The sequence below is a fragment of the Triturus cristatus genome, chromosome 11 (assembly GCF_964204655.1).
Source record: "Triturus cristatus chromosome 11, aTriCri1.1, whole genome shotgun sequence".
In the NCBI taxonomy this organism is placed as follows: Eukaryota; Metazoa; Chordata; class Amphibia; order Caudata; family Salamandridae; genus Triturus; species Triturus cristatus.
The window spans coordinates 111,576,701-111,600,473 of NC_140594.1; the positions used below are offsets into that span (position 1 = coordinate 111,576,701).

The 23,773-nt window shown below is 48.1% G+C and overlaps 1 protein-coding gene across 2 annotated transcripts in view; it reads left to right on the forward strand.

Moving 5' to 3' along the window:
• Positions 1-23,773, forward strand: part of MED15 (mediator complex subunit 15) — a 723,364-nt gene that overhangs the window by 242,001 nt on the left and 457,590 nt on the right. For both annotated transcript variants that reach the window (XM_085634093.1, XM_085634094.1), the window contains exon 7: positions 19,009-19,329. In XM_085634093.1, the coding sequence (XP_085490219.1) occupies positions 19,009-19,329 (321 nt within the window). The remainder of the gene's footprint in view (positions 1-19,008; positions 19,330-23,773) is intronic.

Here is a 23,773-nt window from a genome sequence, read left to right on the forward strand (position 1 = left end):
TAAATTAGCCTGGGGCAAAACTGGTGAGGAGGACGATGCTACCACCAAGGGGGGGACAAAAGATCCTCAATCACAGGCCCCTCAGTCAGATCTCACCCTCTATGACGTTATGGAAGCCACAGCTGGGGTGCGGACCTCGCTGGAGACTCATTGACTCGGTCAATATTGAGGTCTCCCTCATCAGGGCCGACTTGCGGAAAATGGACGCTAGAGTGAAAGATGTGGAAGAAGCTACTGAGACACTAACGTCAGACATGGCTCTCCTTAAGCAACAAGTGGCCCAACTCCGTGATCAGCAGGTGAAAATGGAAGGACTCCTCGACGACTATGAAGGAAGAGCGCGCAGGAAAACATACGCATCCTGGGAATCCCGGAGCGGGTGGAAGGGCTGGCTGCAGACCTCTTCGGCGATGATCTGGTGCTGACCAAGCTCCAGCCGTAGTGCCTGTCCAGTTACTTTTCCATTGAACGTGCCCATCTGGTACCTGGGGGAAGGCCAAAACGAGGAGCCCCTCCAAGACCAATTATAGCACGAGCGTTCAACTTTCGCGACCGTGATGTTATACTTCAAACGGCACGAGCCAGCCCACCAACGACACTGGAGAATAGCGCAATCATCTTTTTCCTGGACTTTACCACTAAAGTGCAAGCTCAAAGACGCAACTTTATTAGTCAAGAAAGCTCTACGAGATAAAGAAGTAAAGTACTCTATGCTCTTTCCAGCAAAGCTCCGGGTCGAATCAGAGGGCAAAACTTGGTTCTTCTCATCTCCAGAAGAGACTTGGGAATGGCTGAAGGGTTGACGAAGAGTCAGGAGGCCGAATGGCAGTAGACATGAAAGGCTCCTAGTAGCAGACTGAACAATGGGGACACACCTCGGGACGACCCAACTCAGGAGGAGCTTCTCTTGGCCTCGAAGGGCTGACAAGGTGGGATGTTGTGAACTCTAAACATTGTAGCCTGGGAGACACCTGAGGTCCCTGGGCACAGGGTGAAACACCTTACAAGGGACTGGGGTTTTCTTCATAGACCTGTCGCTGACGAGATATGATCCACCAATGCTAACCCAAGCGGGACTACCGATACGTTGCTCAGATGGTTAAAGCTTGAGATGGGACTAGTATAGATCTACATGACATAATGTGTAATATGTTTCCATCCTTCATTAACGGCGAGGGTGGGAGGGTTGTACACCAAGCACCTCGCATATGGGGAGGTGGGTAGTTTGAAATCAGCTAGCGGGGGGGGGGCAGGGAGGGGAGTAGAGAGGGAAAGTTGGGGGGGTCATTTGATGGTTTTATTGTTAAATGTCACGATGCACAGTGTTGTACACTAGATTTGGGAAACTGTGTCCTTCCTACATTGACGCGGTATAGACTGCTGAGGGTCACGCAGTTCTCCGCAATATATGTTCAAAGTGGTTGCAAGAGCAAGATTAGTTTTTAGATTTTTGATTAGGAAATAATTTCAATCAAAACAGATTCATTTTGTTCGTATTTTAAGGTGTAGTCACTCTATCCGTGAGAGTGAGTGCGAAAGACAGCCAACACGTGTTTCACCCCTTTACATGGCCATCCGCCTGGGGCTTCCTCAGGGCGTGAATAATAATGGGAAGATAATCGTCTGTACAGAAGGATCCTGTAGTTATGTTGTCAAAGTAACAGGCGTAATGCCAGGCCATACGATTCTTTCTGGTTATGTGCAATGTATGGCCAGTCCAAGTTAGGGCAGACAACTGCTTACGCATTGAAGGGATCATTCACCCCTTTTGGTGGCCTCAGCATGTGCTCCGCTAGTCCTTCTAACGATTCTGCATGAGTAGTACTATAATTAAAAAAATTGTCCATTTTGACGTGGAATGTAAACGGATTGGGAGACAAAATAAAGCGGGGAGTGGTGTCGCAATACCTCAAGAGACAGGCACCGGACTTAGTACTGCTACAAGAAACCCACCTCATAGGTAATATATGCAGGGCTCTCAGAAGGTGGGGGTATAAACTATTGGTTCATGCAGGGTTCATATCTGGTTCCTGGGGGACTGGTATCCTAGTGCGAAAGGGCCTGGCTCTCACACCCACTCATACGTGGGCAGATCCGCAGGGAAGATTTGCAGTGATGGGGGCCAACTGGGAAGGGAAACCGATAAATGTGCTATCAGTGTATCTCACACCAGTGTTGGGAAAGGAAGCACTCAGCGACTTAGGCAAGATCTTCATTGATCTCCCCGATGGTACCCTAATACTGGGAGGTGACTTTAACTTGACCATGGACGATGCACTGGATAGGTTTCCCCGCCGACACCCAGCCCGTCACAGCACTCAAATGATGGAATTTGCTCAAGCCATGGGACTGACAGACATATGGCGCTCACTACAACCACACATGTCATACTACACCCACTACTCTCATGCACATAATAGTATGTCCCGCATAGATTACTTCCTTATGCACTCAGCGGACATTGGCCATTTCCATAATCCTCGGACTCCCCAGGGGGATCTCAGATCACTCCCCAGTGTGGATCGAGCTCACCTTTTCCCGGCAAAAGCAGCGCAGCTCTATAGTTATTAATCCATTGCTTCTAACAATCCCAGACATAAAGAAGGAGCTCACCGAGCAGACAGACTGTTATTTTACCAAAAATCTGGGTTCAGTGGACTCAGCGCAGACCATTTGGGAAACTTACAAAGCGGTACTAAAAGGGCATGCACTGGCATTAAAAATAGGTTATATCCGTCACCATAATGAGCAAATACTGCAGGCAGAAAGTGAACTCCAACAGTTAAAAACGCAGCACAACTCCTCACCCAGCGAGGCCACTGCACACCGCATAACTGTTAAACAACTGGAGTATAAAGCACTGGCGCGAGATAAAGCCCGTCACGATTACTCTACACACGCCACAGGGTGTATGAAATGGGAGATAGAGCGGGTAAAATGCTTGCCTGGCTAGAGAAAAGGGAACAGGGAGAGCGGTGGGTACCAGAACTATCCACCAGCGGTAATACGCGGGTCTCCGATCCCCAAGAAATAGCAGAAGCGTTCGCGGATTATCTGGAGAAGGTGTATACATCTTCCACTACCTATACGTCTGAGGATTCTCGACAGCTGTTGGTAGATATAAATCTGCCCTCGTTGTCCGAGACTGAAAGAGCTAACTTGGACGCCGACATCACGGATGACGAAATTTGCAAAGCCATATTTAGCGGCCAATCAGGGAAGGCATTGGGGCCCGACGGGATTCCAATTGAGTTCCTAAAATCGATGGCTTTACAGATAGCACCCCACCATAAACACATGTACACAGAATGCCTAGAGAAAAGAATACTTCCTGAAGATCAAAGATTGGCTTCCATAGTGGTAATTCGTAAACCTGGGAAACCGGCGGATAGTTGCAGCTCTTACAGGCCAATCTCCTTGATAAATGCGGAGGCCAAAGTCCTGACGAAACTGCTGGTGTCCCGTCTCAATGCTGTCCTCCCCTCACTGGTTCGTGCAGATCCATCCGGCTTTGTGCCGGGACATTACACAGCACTGAACATTGGCTGGGTACACAATGTCTTGGCACGTCAGCAATATGTAGATGAGGACGCGGAAATTGTCAAAGGATGCCTCCATGGCATTAGATTCCATAGTGTGGCCCTATCTCTTCGAGGTGCTCGATTGCTTGGGATTTGGCCTGTGGTTCATAAATTGGGTTAGGCTGCTTTACACTGAATTATGAGGTCAGGTGAGGGTGAATAGTCGCACGTCACGTACATTCAAGCTGCACAGAGGGACCAGACAGGGCTGCCCCCTGTCCCCCTAACTTTTCACACTCGTGTTAGAACACTTGACGTCGTGGGTGAGATGAGATGTGGCTCTCAGAGGCCTAAAATTGGAGGCGGACACTGAGGATAGAATCTCACTGAATGCGGATGATATCCTGATCTACTTAGCATCCCCCTATGGCTTGATACATAGGTTACTGAACATATCCACAAACTTCGGCAAATACTCTGGATATGCTATTAACTGGGCAAAATCAGTGCTTTTCGTCCTCCATGGGCCCACACCAAGACTACCTAGGGGATGTCATGTTGAGGTGTCCTGTGAAGGATTCTGGTATTTGGAGACCTTCATTACTCCAGACCCTAAAACGTTTTATGACCAGAACTTAGTAGTCCCCTTATATAGATTTCGTGATGATGTCAAACACTGGAGGTCGCTGCCACTGTCACTATTCGGTCATGTGGCCCTATTTAAAATGCTGGCACTACCAAGATTCCTTTACCTACTCCAGAATTGCCCATATCATATCCTGACTCCTATTTTAATAGCGTTGAGGTGGAGGTCCGAACACTATTGTGGGATGGAAGTACACCGCGAATCGCCTTGGGGAAATTGACGAAAGGGTGGTACGACTGGGGCATCGCACTCCCAGACATACGGCTTTATTATTGGGCTTCTCAATTGGTAGCGGTCAATCATTGGCAGTACAGTATCCCGACGAACCCAGCGTATCGACTAGAAAGATATCAGATGGGACGAGAGGGGTATCTTGGGGCCCTATACACCAAGCCTGCAAAGGGAGATATCTGGGTCCGATGGCTCAAACGGTAATCATCTGGCAAAGGGCAACCAAACGCCTGGGCTGGACGGGAATGTTGACGAATGCTACACCCCTATGGTCCTCAACAATTGGGGCTGCTCTGTCACCACGTAGGGTTTGACAGATGGGACGCCATCGGAATCTCCACCAATGGCGACCTCCTACAGAGAGGCAAGATGCTTACATTTAAAGACTTGCAAGAAAAACACGAACTGGCGCAAGGGGAGATATTTCGGTATCTACAGATTCGCCACACGCCTAAAACCACACTCCCAGACCTGACAACCATACCAGATTCATCGCCCTTGGAGGATCGACTTCTGTCAGAATCTATCCCTACCAAAACCATTTCCCTTACATACCGTAAATTATGCAACAATATGCCAGACCCCTTCCACACTCTCAGGGTACAGATGGCAGGAAGATTTGGGACATATCGAAGATGATGATTGGCAAACCGCTTTGATGTGCCCAAGAGGGGCAGCCATAAATCGTTTTTGACTGATCCAATAAAAAGTTTTGACAGGACGTATCTCACTGGTGTGACCTTAGCTAAAATAGGAACACAACAAGATGCACTCTGTCTGAAGGGATGTAACCAAATGGCCACGTTTTATCATATACTATGGGACTGCCCCCTGATCGGACACCTATGGGAGAGGGCCACAGAGAAACTACAAGATGCGCTAAGGAAACGAATCACTCTAACACCTTTAATGGAGATTCTGAATGTGTGGGACGCAACCGACTTAACAGACATAGAGCAACAACTAGCCACCCTGGGTTACACATTGGTGAAAAGGGCAATTGCTATGAAATGGGGGGCAGCAGACCGTCTACTGACAATAGGATGGGTGTCAAATGGAAAAATGCATGGTAGCTGAAAAAGAGGTCTTCAAATCTAGGGTCTGTCCTAAAAAGTGGGACAAAATATGGGGTGCCTGGAATGCATATCGAGGAGAGTTGTGTATTTCACTAACGGTAGAAATGGAAATGTCAAAAAAGGGGGCCACAGAACTATAATGTTGGACTGACAAACTGTGCACGGAATTTGTGAATTTGTTAATTTCTTTGTAAAGGAATGTATATTGTTGCTATCCTGCATGTGATACATTTATTGTTAATAAAATTGTTATATATAAAAAAAGGAAGTTAAATAGAGGAAGTTGCCAGAAAAATAAAAAGAAAGTACCTCAAATTGCCTGAAAAAAGGAATTTGGCCCAACAGGATGAGCACCACATGCCCCTGAAGAAAAGGAATGTGGGTACAAACCCTTAACCACCTTATGTGCCACTTCGTTCACCTGCTGATCCTCAATCACTCATCACACCCACCAACTTACCACTCACCTGACCCACAGGATGAAGGGGATGGGAATGGAGATGAGGATAGGCCACAAGATGTTATTTTATGCCGTTTTATAGAGCGCACAGCTGCCCCAGCGCTGATAGCAGAAAACTGCCAAACTATAGACAGAAGAGAAGCCTACAGTGGAGGGAAGAGCTACGTTTTGATTGCCTTACGGTGTCAGGTAATTGTTCATGCTTCGAATACAGATAGGAAGCGCGATCCAAAGTTTGGCTGCCAAAATACGGAAGGAACCTCCACCGGCGCGAACCCTCACCTGGAGAACCACCGCCAAATGCTGCCCCAATGACCGTAGTTGACGGGAGGGAGTATAAGCAAGTTGGCCAGAATGCCTGGAGAGGAGAAATTTAGAATTTTGAAGGACCTGCAGAGGACCTTAAATTCTATATGCTTGGCCACAGGCAGCCAATGTAGCCGACGGATAGCACTAGTAGCGGAGCACGTCCTGGGCAGGCATAGAAGAGTTCTAGCTGTAGCATTTTGAACCATTTGTAGTCTCAAGATTTCCGCCTTATTTGATCCCAAGTAAAGCGAGCTGGCATAATCCAGTCTAGACAGAATGGAGGCCTGACAGTAACCTGCCTGATAAATGGGTTGAAGAACCCTAGCAGCGGTTTGAGCCCTCGTAGTATGCCAAAGTAGGTCCCTGCCACTTTCTTGGGTTGCGTCTGGAAGCTAAGGGCAGAGTCTCCCCAGACACCTAGATATTTTACCACCGGTTTGGAAACAGGTGCACAACCCAAGGTGGCAGACCACCAGCGTTCGCTCCACAGCTCAGTCTCTCTCTACCAGCAATACCTCAGACTTGCTGGCATTGAGCTGGAGACAGTTGGCGGTCATCCACTCAGCGATAGTCTCAAGGTCACTCCGGAACTTGCATGCGTCCCGCACGGACTCGTCTGAGAGTGCCACTACCAACTGTGTGTCGTCCACATATGATACTGCTGTGAGCCCTCTACTCTTGGCCACCACTGCTAATGGTTGGACATATAGATTGAACAGTGTTGGGCTCAAAGCTGAGCCCTGTGGCACCCCATGTTTGATGGTGTAGATCTTGGAGGCACAAGGGGGGACTGCTACCTGGAAGGTCCTCTCAGCGAGAAAAGAGGTGAACCACTCCAGGGCAGAATCCACGATGCCCACCTCCTCCAACCGCTGCAGTAGGATCTGGTGGGAAACCGTGTCAAACGCGGCACTGAGATCTAATGGAATCAGTGCCGATGTGCGACCCTCGTCTAGAGCCCCCCCTCAGATGCTCGGTCACAGCTAGGAGAGCTGACTCCGTGCTGTGACCTGGACAGAAACCATTCTGTGAGGGGTCCAGTATGTTGTGATCCTCCAGATGACCTGTCAGCATGAAGTTGATCTCCGAGATCTTGGTGACCCAGAGCAGCAGAGAGAATTGGTCCAAGGTTCTATGGTTTCACTGTGTCAAGGTTAGGCTTTTTTAACAGAGGGACCACCCTAGCTTGCTTTCAAGATCTAGGGACGACAGCCATAGACAAGGACAGATTAATCACCTGGCTCAAAGGTGAAATGAGCACAGGTAAGGATTTCATAAATTGGTCCGGCTTAAGGGGGTCTTCAGGAGAGTCGTAGGTTGACCATACTGCAGAGCACATATAGCTCCTCTTGAGAGATCAGCGGGAAGTCGGCCAGAGTGTGCATAGGAGGGGGTCTAGACACGGGACCAGGACACACTGCAGTTTGAGTAAAGGACGTGTATATCCTTCCCACCTTCTCCACAAAGGAGGCGAGGGCCTCACATTGCTCATTGATGATACCAAGGGTGCTGTAGAAGCTACCGAAGTTTTAATGTCTATCAATATTGAAAAAATGCTTTTGGAGGGGTTGCTACTGTTCCTGATCTTGCCCGCATAATATGCTGCCCGCTCAGACTGGATCGCCCTGTGGTACTTCTTAATGGCTGCCTGATAACATCCCTTCAGAGTAGGGTCATACTCCCTTCTCCACGCATGCTCCAGCTTTTTACACACTTTACGCAGGGAGGCCAGCTTATCATTGTACCATGGACTGGACTTTGGCATGCATTTTGGCCACTTTGCAGGGATAAGAGTCCAGAGAGCGGGAGATCCAGTCCGATAATGTTCTATCGGCCACATCCGGGTCGTCAGGCATACTGAACATGGTAGTAGAAAGATGATCATGGAATTGAGTGGTGTTTAATTTGTGCCAGGGGTGACTAAAAGAGAGCTTCTCGGGCACCCTCCTGACCGGCACAACCCCCGAAGGTGTCATGGATATTAAGTAATAAGATTAACACACCGGTAAGGGGGTGTGGACGGTAAGGAAAGAAAGATTAGAGAACTGGGTCCAACAGATGGCCCGCAGAATGAGTAGGGCCATGGACCTGTTGGGACAGCTGACACGCTGCGAGATCAGCTAAGAAATTGCCGATTTCCATATCCTGGGAGCTATCAAGATGCAGATTCAGGTCACCGATACCGCTGAAGTTGACAGCTCTCATAGCTAGGGGGCTTACAGCTTCAATAAGTGCAGCCCTAAACTCCTTAGAGGGTCCTGGCGGGTGGTAAATCAATAGCCCAGACATGGTGTAGCTAGCGTTAAACGAAATCCCAAATGGCGTGCATTCACAGCTAATCAAAAACTCCTTCACAAAGGTACAGGAGTATCAGGACTTAAAAAACACAGCTATACCGCGCCCCCCCCTAGAACCTCTATTTAGCGTCGTGATGCTAAAACCCTGGGTAAGAGCCAAACCTGGTTCAGCCACTAAGTCCGCTAAAAGCCAGGTCTCTGTTAGAAAGAGAACATCAGGGGATTCATTCTGTAGCAAATCATAGACATCCAAAAAGTGCTTGGCTAAAGAATGTCAACTAAGGCTAAGAAGTTTAATGTTGGGCCTGTGACTAGGCGGGGGACGAGAGGGTGCAGTGGACGCACAAGAATTGAAGCCACAGTATATACAACAAAACGGGCCCTCACAAAGATTGCAGGGTGAAGAACTGGCCGAGCCGAGTTCTTTCCTGATAGGTAGGAGGTCGTCCGAGGAATAACGCACTGTACCTCCAGCAGAACTGGCAGCATATCTGGCTTGTGGCGACAACCGTGCGTGTACGGGCTTGCCTTAGACCTGCCCACCACGGGTTGTAATAGAACAAACCCAGAAATGCCGATCGCGCGAGTCTGACTGGTTCTGACACGCTCACCGTTCAATCGGCACAACAGCCGCGGCCGTATGGGGCAGAGACCAGGACGAAATTGAATGTCCCCCAAACTGTGCTGATGTGCAAAATGGTAAGTGCCCCGTTAACAAGAAATGTAGCAGCAAAATACGCCCCAGGAAATACGACAGATAAAACAAATGTTTAAAACAGCTTAAAAACAGGTATCAGCAAACATAGAAAGTGCAATCACAGCTGACCTCACTCTGTCTGCATGTTGACCCATGGGAGGATTATGATACTGATCCACAAACAGGTACTGACCCTGGCCTATACCAGTCCAGGCCATCATCACCTGACGACAATATAGGCTAAATTGAGCTTCTTAATAGGTCTGCTCATTACCATGGGGTGTAACTACATAAGAAGGCTTTAGAGGAGGACTTCTTGTTTGAGACCTTAAGCTCCACTCAGAAAACTACACATACACTACCAATGCATGAGGGGATGCTTAAGCAGGATTTAAAGATCCTGTAAGGGCAAGAATCATCACGCCCAGGGTTGAGAAGAAATATAAGCCATCACCTACTGACCCTGCATACATCAAGGGTCAGCTGCCCTTAGACTCTCTTGTGGTTTCTAATGCTCGCAAGAGAGCTAACTCACAGACCACAGGTGAGGCCCCTCCTCCATACAAGGAGTCCAAGTTAATTGATGCCTCGGGCAAAAGGGTAGTCTCACAAGCAGCAAATCACTGGAGTATTGCTAATGCTCAGGCTTTGCTGGTCAGATATGATAGGGCTCATTACGATGAGCTAGAAAAACTTATGCAATTTCTGCCTGATGAGGACCAATCTAAGGCAAATGATCTTATCCAGGAGGGCTAACTTATCACCAATACCTCCATAAAATGTGCATTAGATGCAGCAGACACAGCAGCGTGTGCAGTAAACACCAGTGTACTGCTACGTAGACATGTATGGTTGAGAATTTCAGGTTTCAAATCTGAGGTACAGGCCTCCATTCACAATCCGCCTTTTGATGAGAAACACCTCTTTGGTCCAGGAGTGGACACCTCGCTGTAAAAAATGAAAGGTACTGAGGTCGCAAAGTCCATGGGGGCTTTGCAGTTACCTGTGCTCCTTTTACAGGGGTGGCTCCAATACTATTACCACAGAAAATCCCTCCTCCTCTTACAAGGGCAACAACTAATCGCCCTCATCAAGAGGCTATTTTAGAGGAGGTTTTATAGGAAACAATGGTAAGGGAAGAGGCAGAGGCAACTCCCCCACACTTACCTGCAAATAACGAACAGTGACTTCTTTCCGCTACCCCCGATCATTCCACTCCTGTAGGGGGTCGTCTCTCTCAATTTCTCCCGGTCTGGAACACGATCACCTCAGACAAATAGGTTTTACAAATTATCCAATATGGTTACTGCCTGGAACTTACAAACACTCGCCCAAACATTATTCCACGATCACACACAATGTCACAGGAAGATCTTACCCTTCTAAAAAACAGAAGTTCTCTCTCTGTTGGAGAAAGGAGCGATAGAACCAGTCCCATTAAAACATCAAGGGACCGGAGTATACTCTCATTTACTTCTTGATTCCCGAAAAGGATGGCTCTCAGGCCTATACAATACCTCGGAGAACTAAATCCATACATTCAGTCGGACCTTTCACATGGTCACACTCAAGCAAGTGCTACTGCTCCTTCAACAAGGCGACTTTCTGTCCACTCTGGACTTAAAGAACGCCTATTTCCATTTCCCATTACACCCTGCTCACCACAAATACCTCAGGTTTGTAGAAGCAGACCAGCACTATCAGTTCAAGGTGCTCCCATTAGGTGTGGCTACCGCACCCACAGTTTTCACCAAGTGCCTGGCAGTAGTCGCAGCTCATCTTCGAAGACTACACATTCACGTCTTCCAATATTTGGATGACTGGCTCATAAAAGCCAACTCGCAAAAAAGCTGTCTACGTCACACTCACAAAATAGTGCCATCGCTCTACGATCTTGGATTCACTGTAAATCTGTCGAAATCCCATCTACATCCATCCAACACACAGGCGTATCTGGGAGCCACATTAGATGCACAAAAGGCTTTGGCCTACCCCAATCCGGCCAGAATCTGCAACCTGCAAACTTTACTCTGTCAGTTTCAGCCTCCACGCTCATTGCCAGCTCGAGTGTTCATGCAGTTACTAGTGATGATGGCGTCTTGCATTCTAAAATGCCCTTACGCAAGACTCCAGATGCGTCCCCTTCAGGAGTGCTTAGCATGTCAGTGGAACCAGGCTCAGGGTCTCTTATCAGATCTAGTGTTGGTGGACGGCCGCACCCATCGCTCTCTGCAGTGGTTCAATACACAAAACCTTTCAAAAGGGCAGCCCTTCATAGACCTGGTTCACAAATAGTGGACACCTTCAGGAAGACCCTCCAGACCTGGCTCTTCAGCTAAGCAGATAAGCTGACACGCCACCCCCCACCCCCCCTCCCTGCGCCTTGAGACCCTCACAGGTAAGTAGCGCTCTTACAATCCCCTGAATGATTGATTGATTGATCGTGCTAACAGCAGACACATCACTCACTGGTTGGGGAGCTCATCTCCAGACGCATACAATTCAGGGCATATGGAGCCTGCAGCAAAAGCAGCTTCACATAAATCACCTAGTGCTGCTAGTGATTTTTCTAGCGCTCAAAGCGTTTCAAGTTCATCTAGTGGGCAAAGCTGTCCTGATCCATACAGACAACATGACAGCAATGTACTACATACAAAAACAGGGGGGAAGACACTCTCTCCAGCTGTCACAACTAGCACAGAACATATGGAGATGAGCTTTACATCACAAAATGTTTCTCCTTGCAGAACACCTTCCAGGAGTGTGAGAAAGTGGCTCTGTATATACCGTTCCCAAATAGGTACAGTGAGTACAGAGTCCACAGTCCCCAGAGGTTTGGCAGAGGTTAAAGTTAGATATAACCTTACTCTCTAAAGTGGTAGCTTAGTCGAGCAGTAAGGCAGTATCCGAGGACAGTGTAAAGCATTTGTTGTACACACTCAGTCAGCAAATGGTCTCACACACTCCAGAACTGAACTCTAGGCCAATGGTTTATATAAAAAATCTATGGTTGTTTTATTTAAGAACAAATGGGTATTAAAATATACTTTCTCAGAATTATATGCTTCAGTTAAATACTTTTGCAATATGCAATTGACTTTTGTAGGTAATAGTTAGTGGTTGTTGCAATAGGCAACGCAAATTCAAACACAATAATACATTGAGCTCAATGGGAACTTTAAGTTATATGCAATTAATTACTTTCAGGATTACTTTTCTAACTCCAGGCCTGGATCCTAGATTCAGTCCTGGGACAGTTCTTGGAAGCAAGTGAGTAAATTCGGTTAAGTTCCTGTTGTGATTTTTAAGCAATATTTTCCTATTTTAAAAGTTGACACTTCGAAACTTTTTCTGATCAAATTACCAATGTTATCCTATGGAAGGAAATTCACTTAGCAAGTAAGTGGGGTTATGGGTACTTTTTCTAGGTCAGTGTTGGATCCTGGATCCAGCACTAGGGTACCACGTGTAAGCAGTTGAGAAACTGCGTTTAAGTTGTACAGGCGATTTTTAAGGAATATTTATAAGTTTGTAAAATCGACACTTAGAAGAAATTTCATAGAAAAACAGTCAATGGTTCCCAATGGAAGAAAATTCAAGTTGCGGGTAAAGTATGTTCTCGTTACTTTTGTAATCCAGGGTTGGGCTCCTAGGCTCAGTACTGGGACCTCTATCTAAAACAGGTAAGTAATTACGTTTTCACAGTTGGTACGATATTGAAAAAATATTTGTAGTTTGCAAAAATCGACACTTAGAAGAAATTTCACAGAAAAACAGTCAATGATTTCCTATGGGAGAAAATTGGGTTCGTGGTAAGTACGGTTGTGAGTACTTTCCAGGGTCAGTGCTGGGCACCAAGATCTAGCACTGGGAGCTCTCCTAATAGCAGGTGAGTATTTCCATTTTCGTTACTCGGTTGATTTTAGGTGAATATTTTCAAGTTTAGAAACTCCACACTTAGAAGAAATTTCAGAAGAAACCAGTCAGTGTTCCCCTATGGAAGAAAAGTGAGTTATCGGGTTTTGGGTAAGTACTCAACTGGCAGAGTTAAGGTTCTGGGCACAGACTCGGGGGTCTCCCAGGGTCAGGTTGGTACAGTTGTTACAACCTCAGCGGCACCGGGGCGGCCAGGTGCAGAGTGAGTTAGGCCCAGTGTTATCCTATGGGAGGCAGGGGGGCCTTGGTTGGTGACTGCTGACTAGCAGGCCACGTGGCTGTGGGAGCTGGGCTCCTGGTCACTTGCTCAGGGCAAATGGGGAAGTAGGTAGGAGTAGAAGTTGCACTGCCAGGGCCACTCGGGCGGCTGGGTGCAGGGTGCTTTTGAGCCTTCGGGCGCTCAATGGATTTCAACGGGAAAGCTCAAGGACGAACAAAGGCTGCAAGCTCTGGGACGAAGATTCTTCGGGTGCCACCACCACTTCGAGAGGCAAGTTGGGTAGTTGGAGGATAGGTAGGTACCCAGGAGTCGGGCACAGGGGGCCGCCGGGCGCAGGAGTGCCTTTTGATGTCGGCAAAAATCTTACCCTCTGTTAATCGCGGTTGGGGGGGGGGGTCCCTGGTTCTGAGGCTGCAGGCGTCGTCCGGAGCGTCGAGGTGGGTCCTTGGGTGCCGGATTTGGGGTCACGGTCGCCGGGTGGACATCCTCGGGGTCTTTGTCCACTCCGGGCCAGGCTTGGCGGGTGCAGTGTGTGCAGGGTTTGCGGTTCCAGGCTGATGCCAGGGGTTAGACACTTGCTTTGAGCAGAGCCACTGCTCATGGGAGTCCCAGATGCTCACTCACAAGGTAGCCAGGTCCTCCGGGGTTTGTGAGGTTGCTGGCTACAAGAGGTGCCGGGATTTAGCAGGAGCAGGTTCGAGGGTCGACAGACCGGTAGGGCTGGGGCCAAAGCAGTTGGCGTCTTCCTTTTCTTAGCAGCTGCATGGCTGTTCTTCTTTCTTCTTTGCTTTTTCTGAATCTGGAATCTAAAGAAGGAAGGTTCAGGGTGCCCCTAAATACTAGCTATAGGGGTGTTACAGGTAGGTAAAGGGAAGGGACCAATGGGTCCCTGCCCTGGGGTGGGTACACCCCCTATCCTGCCACTCTCCTGTGGGAGGGAGGCAGTAGCCTAGTCCTGATTGGGCAGGGCTTCCCATCTTCAAGATGGCGAGAGCCCGGAGATGTGCTTCACCTCGCCTCCCCCACCTGAGGGGTGGGGTTGGCAGAGGCAGGCACATCCCCTGTCCTTAATTGGGGTTTCTGGCCAGTCTCCCCGCCAGAGTAGGGGTCAGAACCGGTGGGGGCCAGTTGCTGAGTACAGCAAGTGGCCTGGAGAAGCTCACAAAGGCGGCATGCCTTTGAAGCTTCCCCCTGCCCATCCTGGGAGAGGAGACCTAGCACCTCGCCCAGGATGTGCATTGTTGGAGGCCCAGGAGAGCGAGGGCTCTCCACCCAGGGGTCCAGCAACATGTCTGCTGTGTGGCAGCCTCCCAGACAAGACGTGGATTGTAGGTTAGGTTTCAGGGGGCATCTCTAAGATGCCCTCTGTGGTGCTTTGTACATTAAATCCCACACTGGCATCCGTGCGGGTTTAATGTGCTGAGAAGTTTGATACCAAACTTCAGTCTTCAGTGTTGCCATCATGGTGCTGTGGAGTTCGTGTTTGACGAGCTCTCAGCACCATATACTCTTAAATGGCAGCACTGCACTTACAGTGCCCAGGAATGGGCCTGGGTACTGCAGGGGCACAGGGCTCATGCTCCTGTGCCTACACTACTGTCATAGGGCACCCAGCTAAAGGGGTGGCAGATGTATTCTAGGGCAGTGTAGGTTGTGGGCATGGCACACAGGGATGTGTGCCATGTCGACTCTTTGTTTTGTCTTGTACCCAGACTCTCAGCCTGCAAGGGCAGTGTGTTTGTGTTAGGGTACAGGGCCTCTAAGGGTGGCACAATAAGTGCTGCAGCCCTTAGAGGCCTTCCCTGGTCACAAGGCCCTGGGTACCTAGGGTACCATTAACCAGGGGCTGACATGTGGCTAGGGTTTGCCAATGTGGGGTTTTAGGGAAGGAACATAGGCCCTGGGCACCTGATTGGCAGGAGTCCAGGGCACACTCAGTCAAAGTACATTCAGCAATTCAGCAAAAAGTGGGGGCATACCATGCAAGAAAGATGGCACTTTCTCACAAGGAGTAAACAATCTGATTGCAGATCTGCTCATTCGTCAAAAACAGATCAGCAAATCGGAACTCCACCCTCAAGTTCTCCTCCCATTCTTCCAAATGTGGGGTTTTCTGGACATAAGATCTGTTCGCCACAAAACTAAATGCAAAATGCCCAAGATTCGCATCCAGACATCCACACCCATTGTCCAAGGGCAATGCACTATGGATGAAGTGGTCAGGGATATTTGCCTCCGCTTTTCCGCCTCTCCCACTCGTTCCATGAGTGGTTCGGAAGCTCAGACAAGTATCCCTGACATTAATCCTAGTTGCTCCCACATGGGCCCGACAACCCTGGTTCACAACCCTGTTGGCGCTCTCAGTAGTTCCTCACCAAAAACTACACCTCCCACCCAATCTTCTCACTGAAATATTAGAGTTTGCTACTGTGAGAAAGTGCCATCTTTCTTGCATGGTATGCCTCCACTTTTTGCTGAATTGCTGATGTACTTTGACCGAGTGTGCCCTGGGCTCCTGGCAATCAGGTACCCAGGGCCTATGTTACTTCCCTAAAACTGCATGAAGCCTAAACCCAATTGGCATCTCTGGCCACATGTCACTGATGCCAGTGTGGGATTTAATGTAAGATGCACAACAGAGGGCAACTGAGTTGCCCCCGAACCTAACCGACAATACACCTCCTGTCTGAGGGGCTGCCACACAGCAGACATGTTGCAGGACCCCTGGGTAGAGAGCCATCTGCTCTCCTGGGCCTGCAACAATGCACATCATGGGCGAGGTGCTAGGTCCCCCCCCCCCCCCCCCCCCCACCAGGATGGGCAGGGGAAGCTTCAAAGGCATGCCGCCTATGTGAGCTTCTCCAGGCCACTTGCTGTACTCAGCAACTGGCCCCCACCGGTTCTGACCCCCACTCTGGCGGGAAACCCCATGGGAGGAAAGGGGGTTTGCCAGCCTCTGCCAACCCCACCCCTCAGGTGGGGGAGGCGAGGTGAAGCACATCTCCGGGCTCTCGCCATCTTGAAGATGGGGAGCCCTGCACAATCAGGACTAGGCTACTGCCCCCCTCCCACAGGAGGGTGGCAGGTTAGGGGGTGCTTCCACCCCAGGCAAGGGTCCCATTGGTCCCTGCCCTTTACCTACCTGTATCACCCCTAAATTTAGTATTTAGGGTCACCCTGAACCTTCCTTCCTCAGATCCAGATTCCGAAACAAGCAAGAAGAACAAGAAGAAAGAAGACCTGCCTTGCAGCTGCTAACAAGAGGACGACACCAACTGACTTGACCCCAGCCCTACAGGCCTGTCGACCCTCGAACCTGCTCCTGCTAAACCCCGGCATCTCCAGTGGTCAGTAACCTCAAAATCCCCGGAGGACCTGAATGCCTTGTGACTCTAAACAACTGGGACTCCCACGAGCAGTGGGTCTGCTCAAAGCAAGTAACAAGCCCCTGGCACCAGCCAGGAACCGCGACTCCTGCACACTCTGCACCTGCCAAGCCTGGCTGGTGCCGGAGTGGACAAAGACCACGAGGATGTCCCCCTGGCGACCGTGACCCCGAATCCAGCACCCAAGAACCCTCCCCGGCGCTCCTGACGCCTGCAGACGCAACACCAGAGATCCCTCCCAATAACCCCCCCCCCCCCGCCCCCTCCCCCAAACAACGAACAGCTGAGGGTAAGATTTCCCGAAGCGAAAAGACACCCCTGCACCCGGCGCCCTGCGGTCCCCTGTGCCCAGCTCCTGGGTGCCTACCTAACCTACAGCTTCCCAACTTACCTCTAGAAGTGGTGGTCACACCTGAAGAATCATCGTCCCCGAGCTTGCAGCCTTTGTTCGTCACTGAGCTTCTCCATTGAAATCCATTGAGTGCCCGACGGCTCAACTGCACCCAGCCGCCCGAGAGCCCCTGGCAGTGCAACCTCTACTCCTACCTACTTCCCCACTTGCCCTGAGTAAGTGACCAGGAGCCCAGCTCCCACAGCCACGTGGCCTGCTTGCCAGCAGCCACCAACCAAAGGCCCCCTGCCCGCCATAGGATAACATTGGGCGGAACTCTCTCTGCACCCGGCTGCCCCTGTGCTGCTGAGGGTGTAACAACTGTAACTACCTGACCCTGGGAGACCCCTGAGTCTATGCCCAGAACCTTAACTCTGCCAGTCGAGTACTTACCCAAAAGCTGATAACTCACTTTTCCTCCATAGGGTAACATTGACTGGTTTCACTTGGAAATTCTTCTAAGTGTCGATTTTTGAAACTTACAAATATTCCTTAAAAATCGCCTGTATAACAAAAACGATTTCTTTCAACTGTTTACAAGAGATGCACCAGTGCTGGATCCAGGATCCAACACTGAGTAAGAAAAAGTAACGATAACCCTACTCACCTGCTAAGTGAATTTCCTCCCATAGGATATCATTGGTGATTCTATGTGAAAATGTTTGTGTCAACTTTTAAAATACAATAATATTCATTAAAAATCATACCTGTAACCAAAACGTATTCTTTCAACTGTTTACAGGGGATGTCCCAGGACTGAATCTAGGATCCAGACCCGTGGTTAGAAAAGTAATCCTAAAAGTAATTAATTGCATTTACTTAGAAATTCCCATTGAGCTCAATGTTATAAATGTGTTTGAATTGTGTTGCCTATTGCATTCAAAAGTCTACTGGCTATTGAAAGTATTTAACTAAAGCATCTCATTCTGAGAAAGTATATTTTGATACCTATTGTTGGTTCTAAAATAAAACTATATATTTTTTATACAAAACCATTGGCCTAGAGTTCAGTTCTTGAGTGTTTTGAGACCATTTGCTGACTGAGTGTGTACAACAAATGCTTTACACTGTCCTCTGATACTGCCTTACTGCTCGACCAAGCTACCACTTTAGAGAGTAAGGTTGTATCTATCTTTAACCTCTGCCAAACCTCTGGGGACTGTGGACTCTGTGCACACTGTACCTATTTGGGAACAGTATATACAGAGCCACTTTCTTACAGCTACCTTAATCGTCTGCCAGACTGCATGAATATTATCAAAGAGGCTAGATGTCCTACCACAAGAGCATGCTATGCAGCAAAGTGGAAATTATTTGTAATATACTGCAATAACAATCAGATAGCTCCACTGGACGCTTATGGCTATCACGTCTCTGAGGAGAGTGGGTGAGCTTAGACACTAACCTTAGAAGAACCATTGTTACAAATACACCAAAATCTGAAAGAGACAATTAGTTAGATACCTCACCTTAGAATTACCCCCAGGCGTCGGACTGGAAATGAGGTTGTGGATTCCCACTAATGGGCTTGATTGTTTAAAGAAAAGAAAAAGCACTTGAAAAGCCTATTTAGATTTTAACTCTTGACTGCTTTTGCTCTTTATCTGATAATACCAGTGTGTTTTCTAATGTGTGTGTTTGTGATATGCTGTTTTAGTTTTAATTGTTTTTGCTGGCCTCGTAAGTTGACTACTTCACACAGACTCAGTAACATTTTAGGTGATTTTGTTTGATTTTATCAACATGTGCTCTACGGGTGATCTGATTAAATATTTGAGCAGACAGTCATCCACCAAAATTTTGATTATTTAATCTCCCATTTGTTCTTTGCCTTTTAGATCCAGCACCAGCAACTTCAACGAATTGCTCAATTGCAACAGCAGCAGCAGCAACATCTGGAGGCCGCCCAGGCCATAAGGGCTCAACAGGCCCAACAGCCAATGCAGCAACAATCACAGCAAGTGATGCACTTACAGCAGTTGCAGCAACAAGTGGGACAGCCTCAACAGCAGCAGCTAGCATCCCAGGTTACAGGGCAAACCATGGTGCCCCAGGGTCCAGGCATGCCAGGTCAAATTCCAGGGCAGGTATTGCCTGTACCTCTTACTCCCCAGCAGCAGCAGCAACAGCAACAAATGAAGATACAGCAAGCCTTGCAGGTACGATCTTGGGTGGTGACAGTTTCCTAGTACCATTAGACTTACTATAGTACACTATTGGGCATGTTGTTTAGAATTAGAGGGTTCATATTGAATATTGTAGTGATGGAAAACAAGGTTCTTTTATTTTCTTTCATGTATAAATGTGTGAAATTCATTACATTTTAATAGATGAGATTTTTTTCTTCAGATTCTTCACCTTTAGAATATTCCCAGGTGCCAGTAGTCCGGGCCTTTTGCCGGTTGGTTTTGCTGTCACTTCAAACATCCCTGGCAGTGACGGAGAAGAGCCACTAATAAACACTACCCCTATGTGCTGATGTTGGTTCCTTGCTTTCCTCGCCCTTTGACGTGGATCAAATCCAGTGTGCCAGGGAAGTAATCTCCCGTGAACGAGACAAGATTTAAGCCATTCCATGACTGCAGGAAGCAGGGTCTGTTGGGACCCACGCAATGTGTTCCTTTGGTGCTTGAGCTTCGATCGAAGTTGTGTGATAAGTGTGCTCTCATTCATCCAAAGTTCTTTTGTTTAATCGAAATTGGGCCATGTGTGCAAGAAAGCCAAGCTGCACTCGGCTGCCTCCTGCCCTGAGGAGTTGCAGGGGTGACACTTGAAGAGTCTAGTATCTCATGAATCCATTCAGGTCCTTTATTTGGTCCTGGCACATCCCAAATGTTCCAGATCTTCATGGACCTTTCAGCAAATAGCAACTTTCAAGGAGACCAGACTTCAATATTTCCAGAGTCTACTGACTCATCTGTCGCACTTTGGTCCCCACAGAGCCGCAGGGGCTTCCAGTTGGATTTGCGTGGGTGTGGGATCCCCTGTCTCGCTGTTGCTACTGGTCCCATTTTCTGTCCTGTACTGAAGCTGATACATACTCAGGGTCCACATTATTTCTTTCTCTGCCGGTGCAGATATAAACCCTGCTGGCAACCGAACCATATCCCAACTGTGATGCCACTCGCGGCCTCTCAAACCAACTTAGGCCCACACCAGGCCAATATTGCACTGTGAAATAACTAGGGCTCAACAATGGTTATTTGACCAGACCTTCAGCTTTGGCAGCTCCCTTAACGCCTGTACTATCAACGGCTAAAAGATGTATTTGGCTCCAATCCAATGTGGTCAAGAGCATACCTAATGTCCCTTGTGACAATTATAAGGAAACAGACTATCTTACTCCTTACCACACTGATGGCTGTACTCAGACTTGCAAAACGTCATTGTGCTAGATACCTTACCCAAAACCTAGCTGGACTAACTAGCTGGTCTTCCAGTGCAACTAAGTGCCTTCTTTTCTGAAGTAGTGTGAAGAGAAACAGAAGTGCAAGATTTGCAGTTGCCGATTCTTAAAACCAAAGCCAGTTTGACTGAAATTCATCAACCATGTTCACCTTCATCTCGGCCACTATTACCAGTTAACAAGACCCATACAAACACGCTTGTGGTATTGTGTCTTAGCCTTGATTAGCATGTTTTGTCAGCAGACCTGTGTTCAGAATGCCCAGACATGCCCCTGACTACCCTACCTTTTGACTGAACACCCAATGCCTGAAAGCTTTGTGATTTAGGTGTCTACAATTATCTAAATGAGTTTCCTTTGATCTCACCTAATAGAGAGTCAAAATGTATTGATGCCTTTGGCAAGAAAATGTTTTCCTCAAATAGTCTAAACTTTATGTTCGAGCCATATGAGTTGTAGATCATATACTTGTGCATAGATCGCCATCTAGTGTTGGTTCCGGATTTTTGCACTTTGTTTTTCTTCGGAGAAGTCTTTCCAGTCACAAGGTAGGTGGCTCCTCCCTTAGGTGATAGTGCGCATGGGCCTCTACTCCATTGTTAGATTGTTTTTTTCCGCCATCGGGTTCGGATGTGAAATGTTGTGCTCCAGTTCGGCACCGTTTTTCGGTCCCCCTTAGATGCGCAATCCATTACCCTCGACGGTATTGGTAATCAACTGTTTCCCCTTCTCCGCGTATCGTTTAATTTACAAAACCTTCGGCCGGAACATTCGTGGAAGGCTGTTGGACATACCCGCGCCCATATCGGTCGCTACTGATGGAATGGACTCCATTCAAGTTATGTCCAAGGTGTCATGCTAAGTTCCCGCGCACGGACTTGCACGAGGTGTGCAACCTTTGCCTATCCCCGGAACACGACGAGAAAGTCTACGACGCGTGTGAGTCGTTTCGTTCGAAAAAAAACCTCCGTGATCATCTGGCTTGACATTACGAAATGTACCAGCAAACCGGCCCCATGCCGCACCTCCTCGCAAAAGAGTCCGACCAAGAAGAATCACAAGCGCAGGAAGCCGGGTTGGATGAGGAGCACGTCTCCGACGCTGACTCTGATGCTGAAGACTTGACCCCGGCAAACGGACCGTGAGTAAAGAGCCTTCGTTCCCCTATCATCTCCTTTACAAGAAAAAGGCTCCGGTTCCTCCTCTGCCTCCGGGCCAAAGTCGGCAAATAGAAAGTTTCAAGCACCCCGCCTGCAGGCTCGCGCCGAAGTACAAACAGCCTTCCGGTTTGGGCTCGACCCGTTCCCACCCGACCCTAAACCTTCGCTGTCGAAACCGAATCACCTTCTGGTCTCCGTTCCGCCGTTGCGGAAAGCTAAACCTTTGGAGCCGAAATTCCTGACCTGAGATAAACTTCTAAAGAAGGTACAGCGACTAAAGAGTCTCGGACCGTAATCCCTCCGGATCCAAAACAAAAAAATCGTAATCCACCCGGAAACTGGACACATACATGCCAAACCTCCGGAGAAGAGGAAAATGGGCGTATCCGAGAACTACCACATTCCTTTGAAAAAGAAAACTGTGTTTTTTACTTTTAAGACCCTCTTCTTACACCTACACATTCCCCTACATCACCTGACCCACAAGATACAGCAGATGATGATAATGACTTAGATGACTACGCACCACAACATGTCCCACAGGATCCTGATCCATGGGATCATTATAATGTCCCTCAGCCTGATAATGACCCTGATTTGTATCCATCTAGACCATCCCCTCCAGATGATAACATCGGGTACATTGAGCTCAATAATAGAGCCATAAGGGGAGCCTAGAAGAGGATTTTATATTAGAGACCCTTAGTTCATCTCAAAGGGCTACACAAACCTTACCAATGTTAAAGGCCCTGTTTAAACATACTGATGACCTCTTTCAAGACCCTGTCAAAGCCAGGATCATCACTCCCAGGGTAGAGAAAAAATACCGGGCTGCACCTAATGAACCAGTATACATTAAGTGACAGTTACCTTTAGACTCTTTGGTCGTCTTTAATGCTCGTAATAGGGCTAACTCCCAAACCACAGGGATGCCCCGGTTCCGGATAAAGAGTCCAAATTATTGGATGCTTCTGGTAAACAGATAGCATCACAAGCGGATAATAGTTGGCGCATTGCCAATGCCCAGGCATTACTGGCAAGATATGATAGGGCTCATTATGATGAACTCCAGAAGCTCATGGAGTTCCTTCCTGACGAGCATAAAGCCAAAGCCAGCGACCTTATTCAAGAGGGTAAATTAATAACCAATACCGCTATCAGATGTGCCTTAGATGAGGCAGATAATGTGGCTCTGGCCATAAACACTAGCGTACTGCTTCGCAGACATGCTTGGTTGAGGATTTCTAGGTTTAAACCTGAGGTACAAGCCTCTATCCTTAACCGTTTGATGCACGACATCTCTTTGACCCAGTTATTTATGCATCTTTAGAAAAGGTGAAAAAAAAGACACAGGTTGCTAACTCCATGGGGGCCTTGCAAGCACCTTCTGGCAGAGGTTCCTTTCATCGCTCATTCTACTGGGGCAGCTCCAAAAACTTCTCTGAAGACAATGTCTCCTCCTCTTACAAGGGCAACAATCAGTCTGCCTCTTCAAGAGGTTACTTTCAAGCAGGATATAGAGGAAATAACGGCAGGGGAAGAGGCAGAGGTAATTCTACACTCATCTCCCCTGCCAAAAACAATAAACCATGACTTATTTCCCATACCCCCGATCATTCCACTCCTGTCGGGGGCGTCTCTCACAATTTCTACCCATTTGGAACACGATTATATCCGACAAATTGGTTTTACAAATTATCCAATCTGGTTATTGCCTGGAACTTACAAGCACTCCACCCAATATTTCTCCAAGGTCACACCTCATGTCACAAGAACACCTTGCGCTTCTAAAGCAAGAAGTTCTTTCATTGATGCAAAAAGGTGCGATAGAACCAGTCCCTTTACAATATCAATGATAAGGAGTGTACTCCCTATGCTTCCTGATTCCCAAAAAGGATGGCTCTCTCAGACCCATATTGAACCTCAGAGAACTCCAATCTTTACATTCAATCGGACCATTTTCGCATGGTAACACTCCAGCAAGTGCTTCCTCTCCTTCAACAAGGTGACTCTCGTTCCACTCTGGATCGAAAAGAC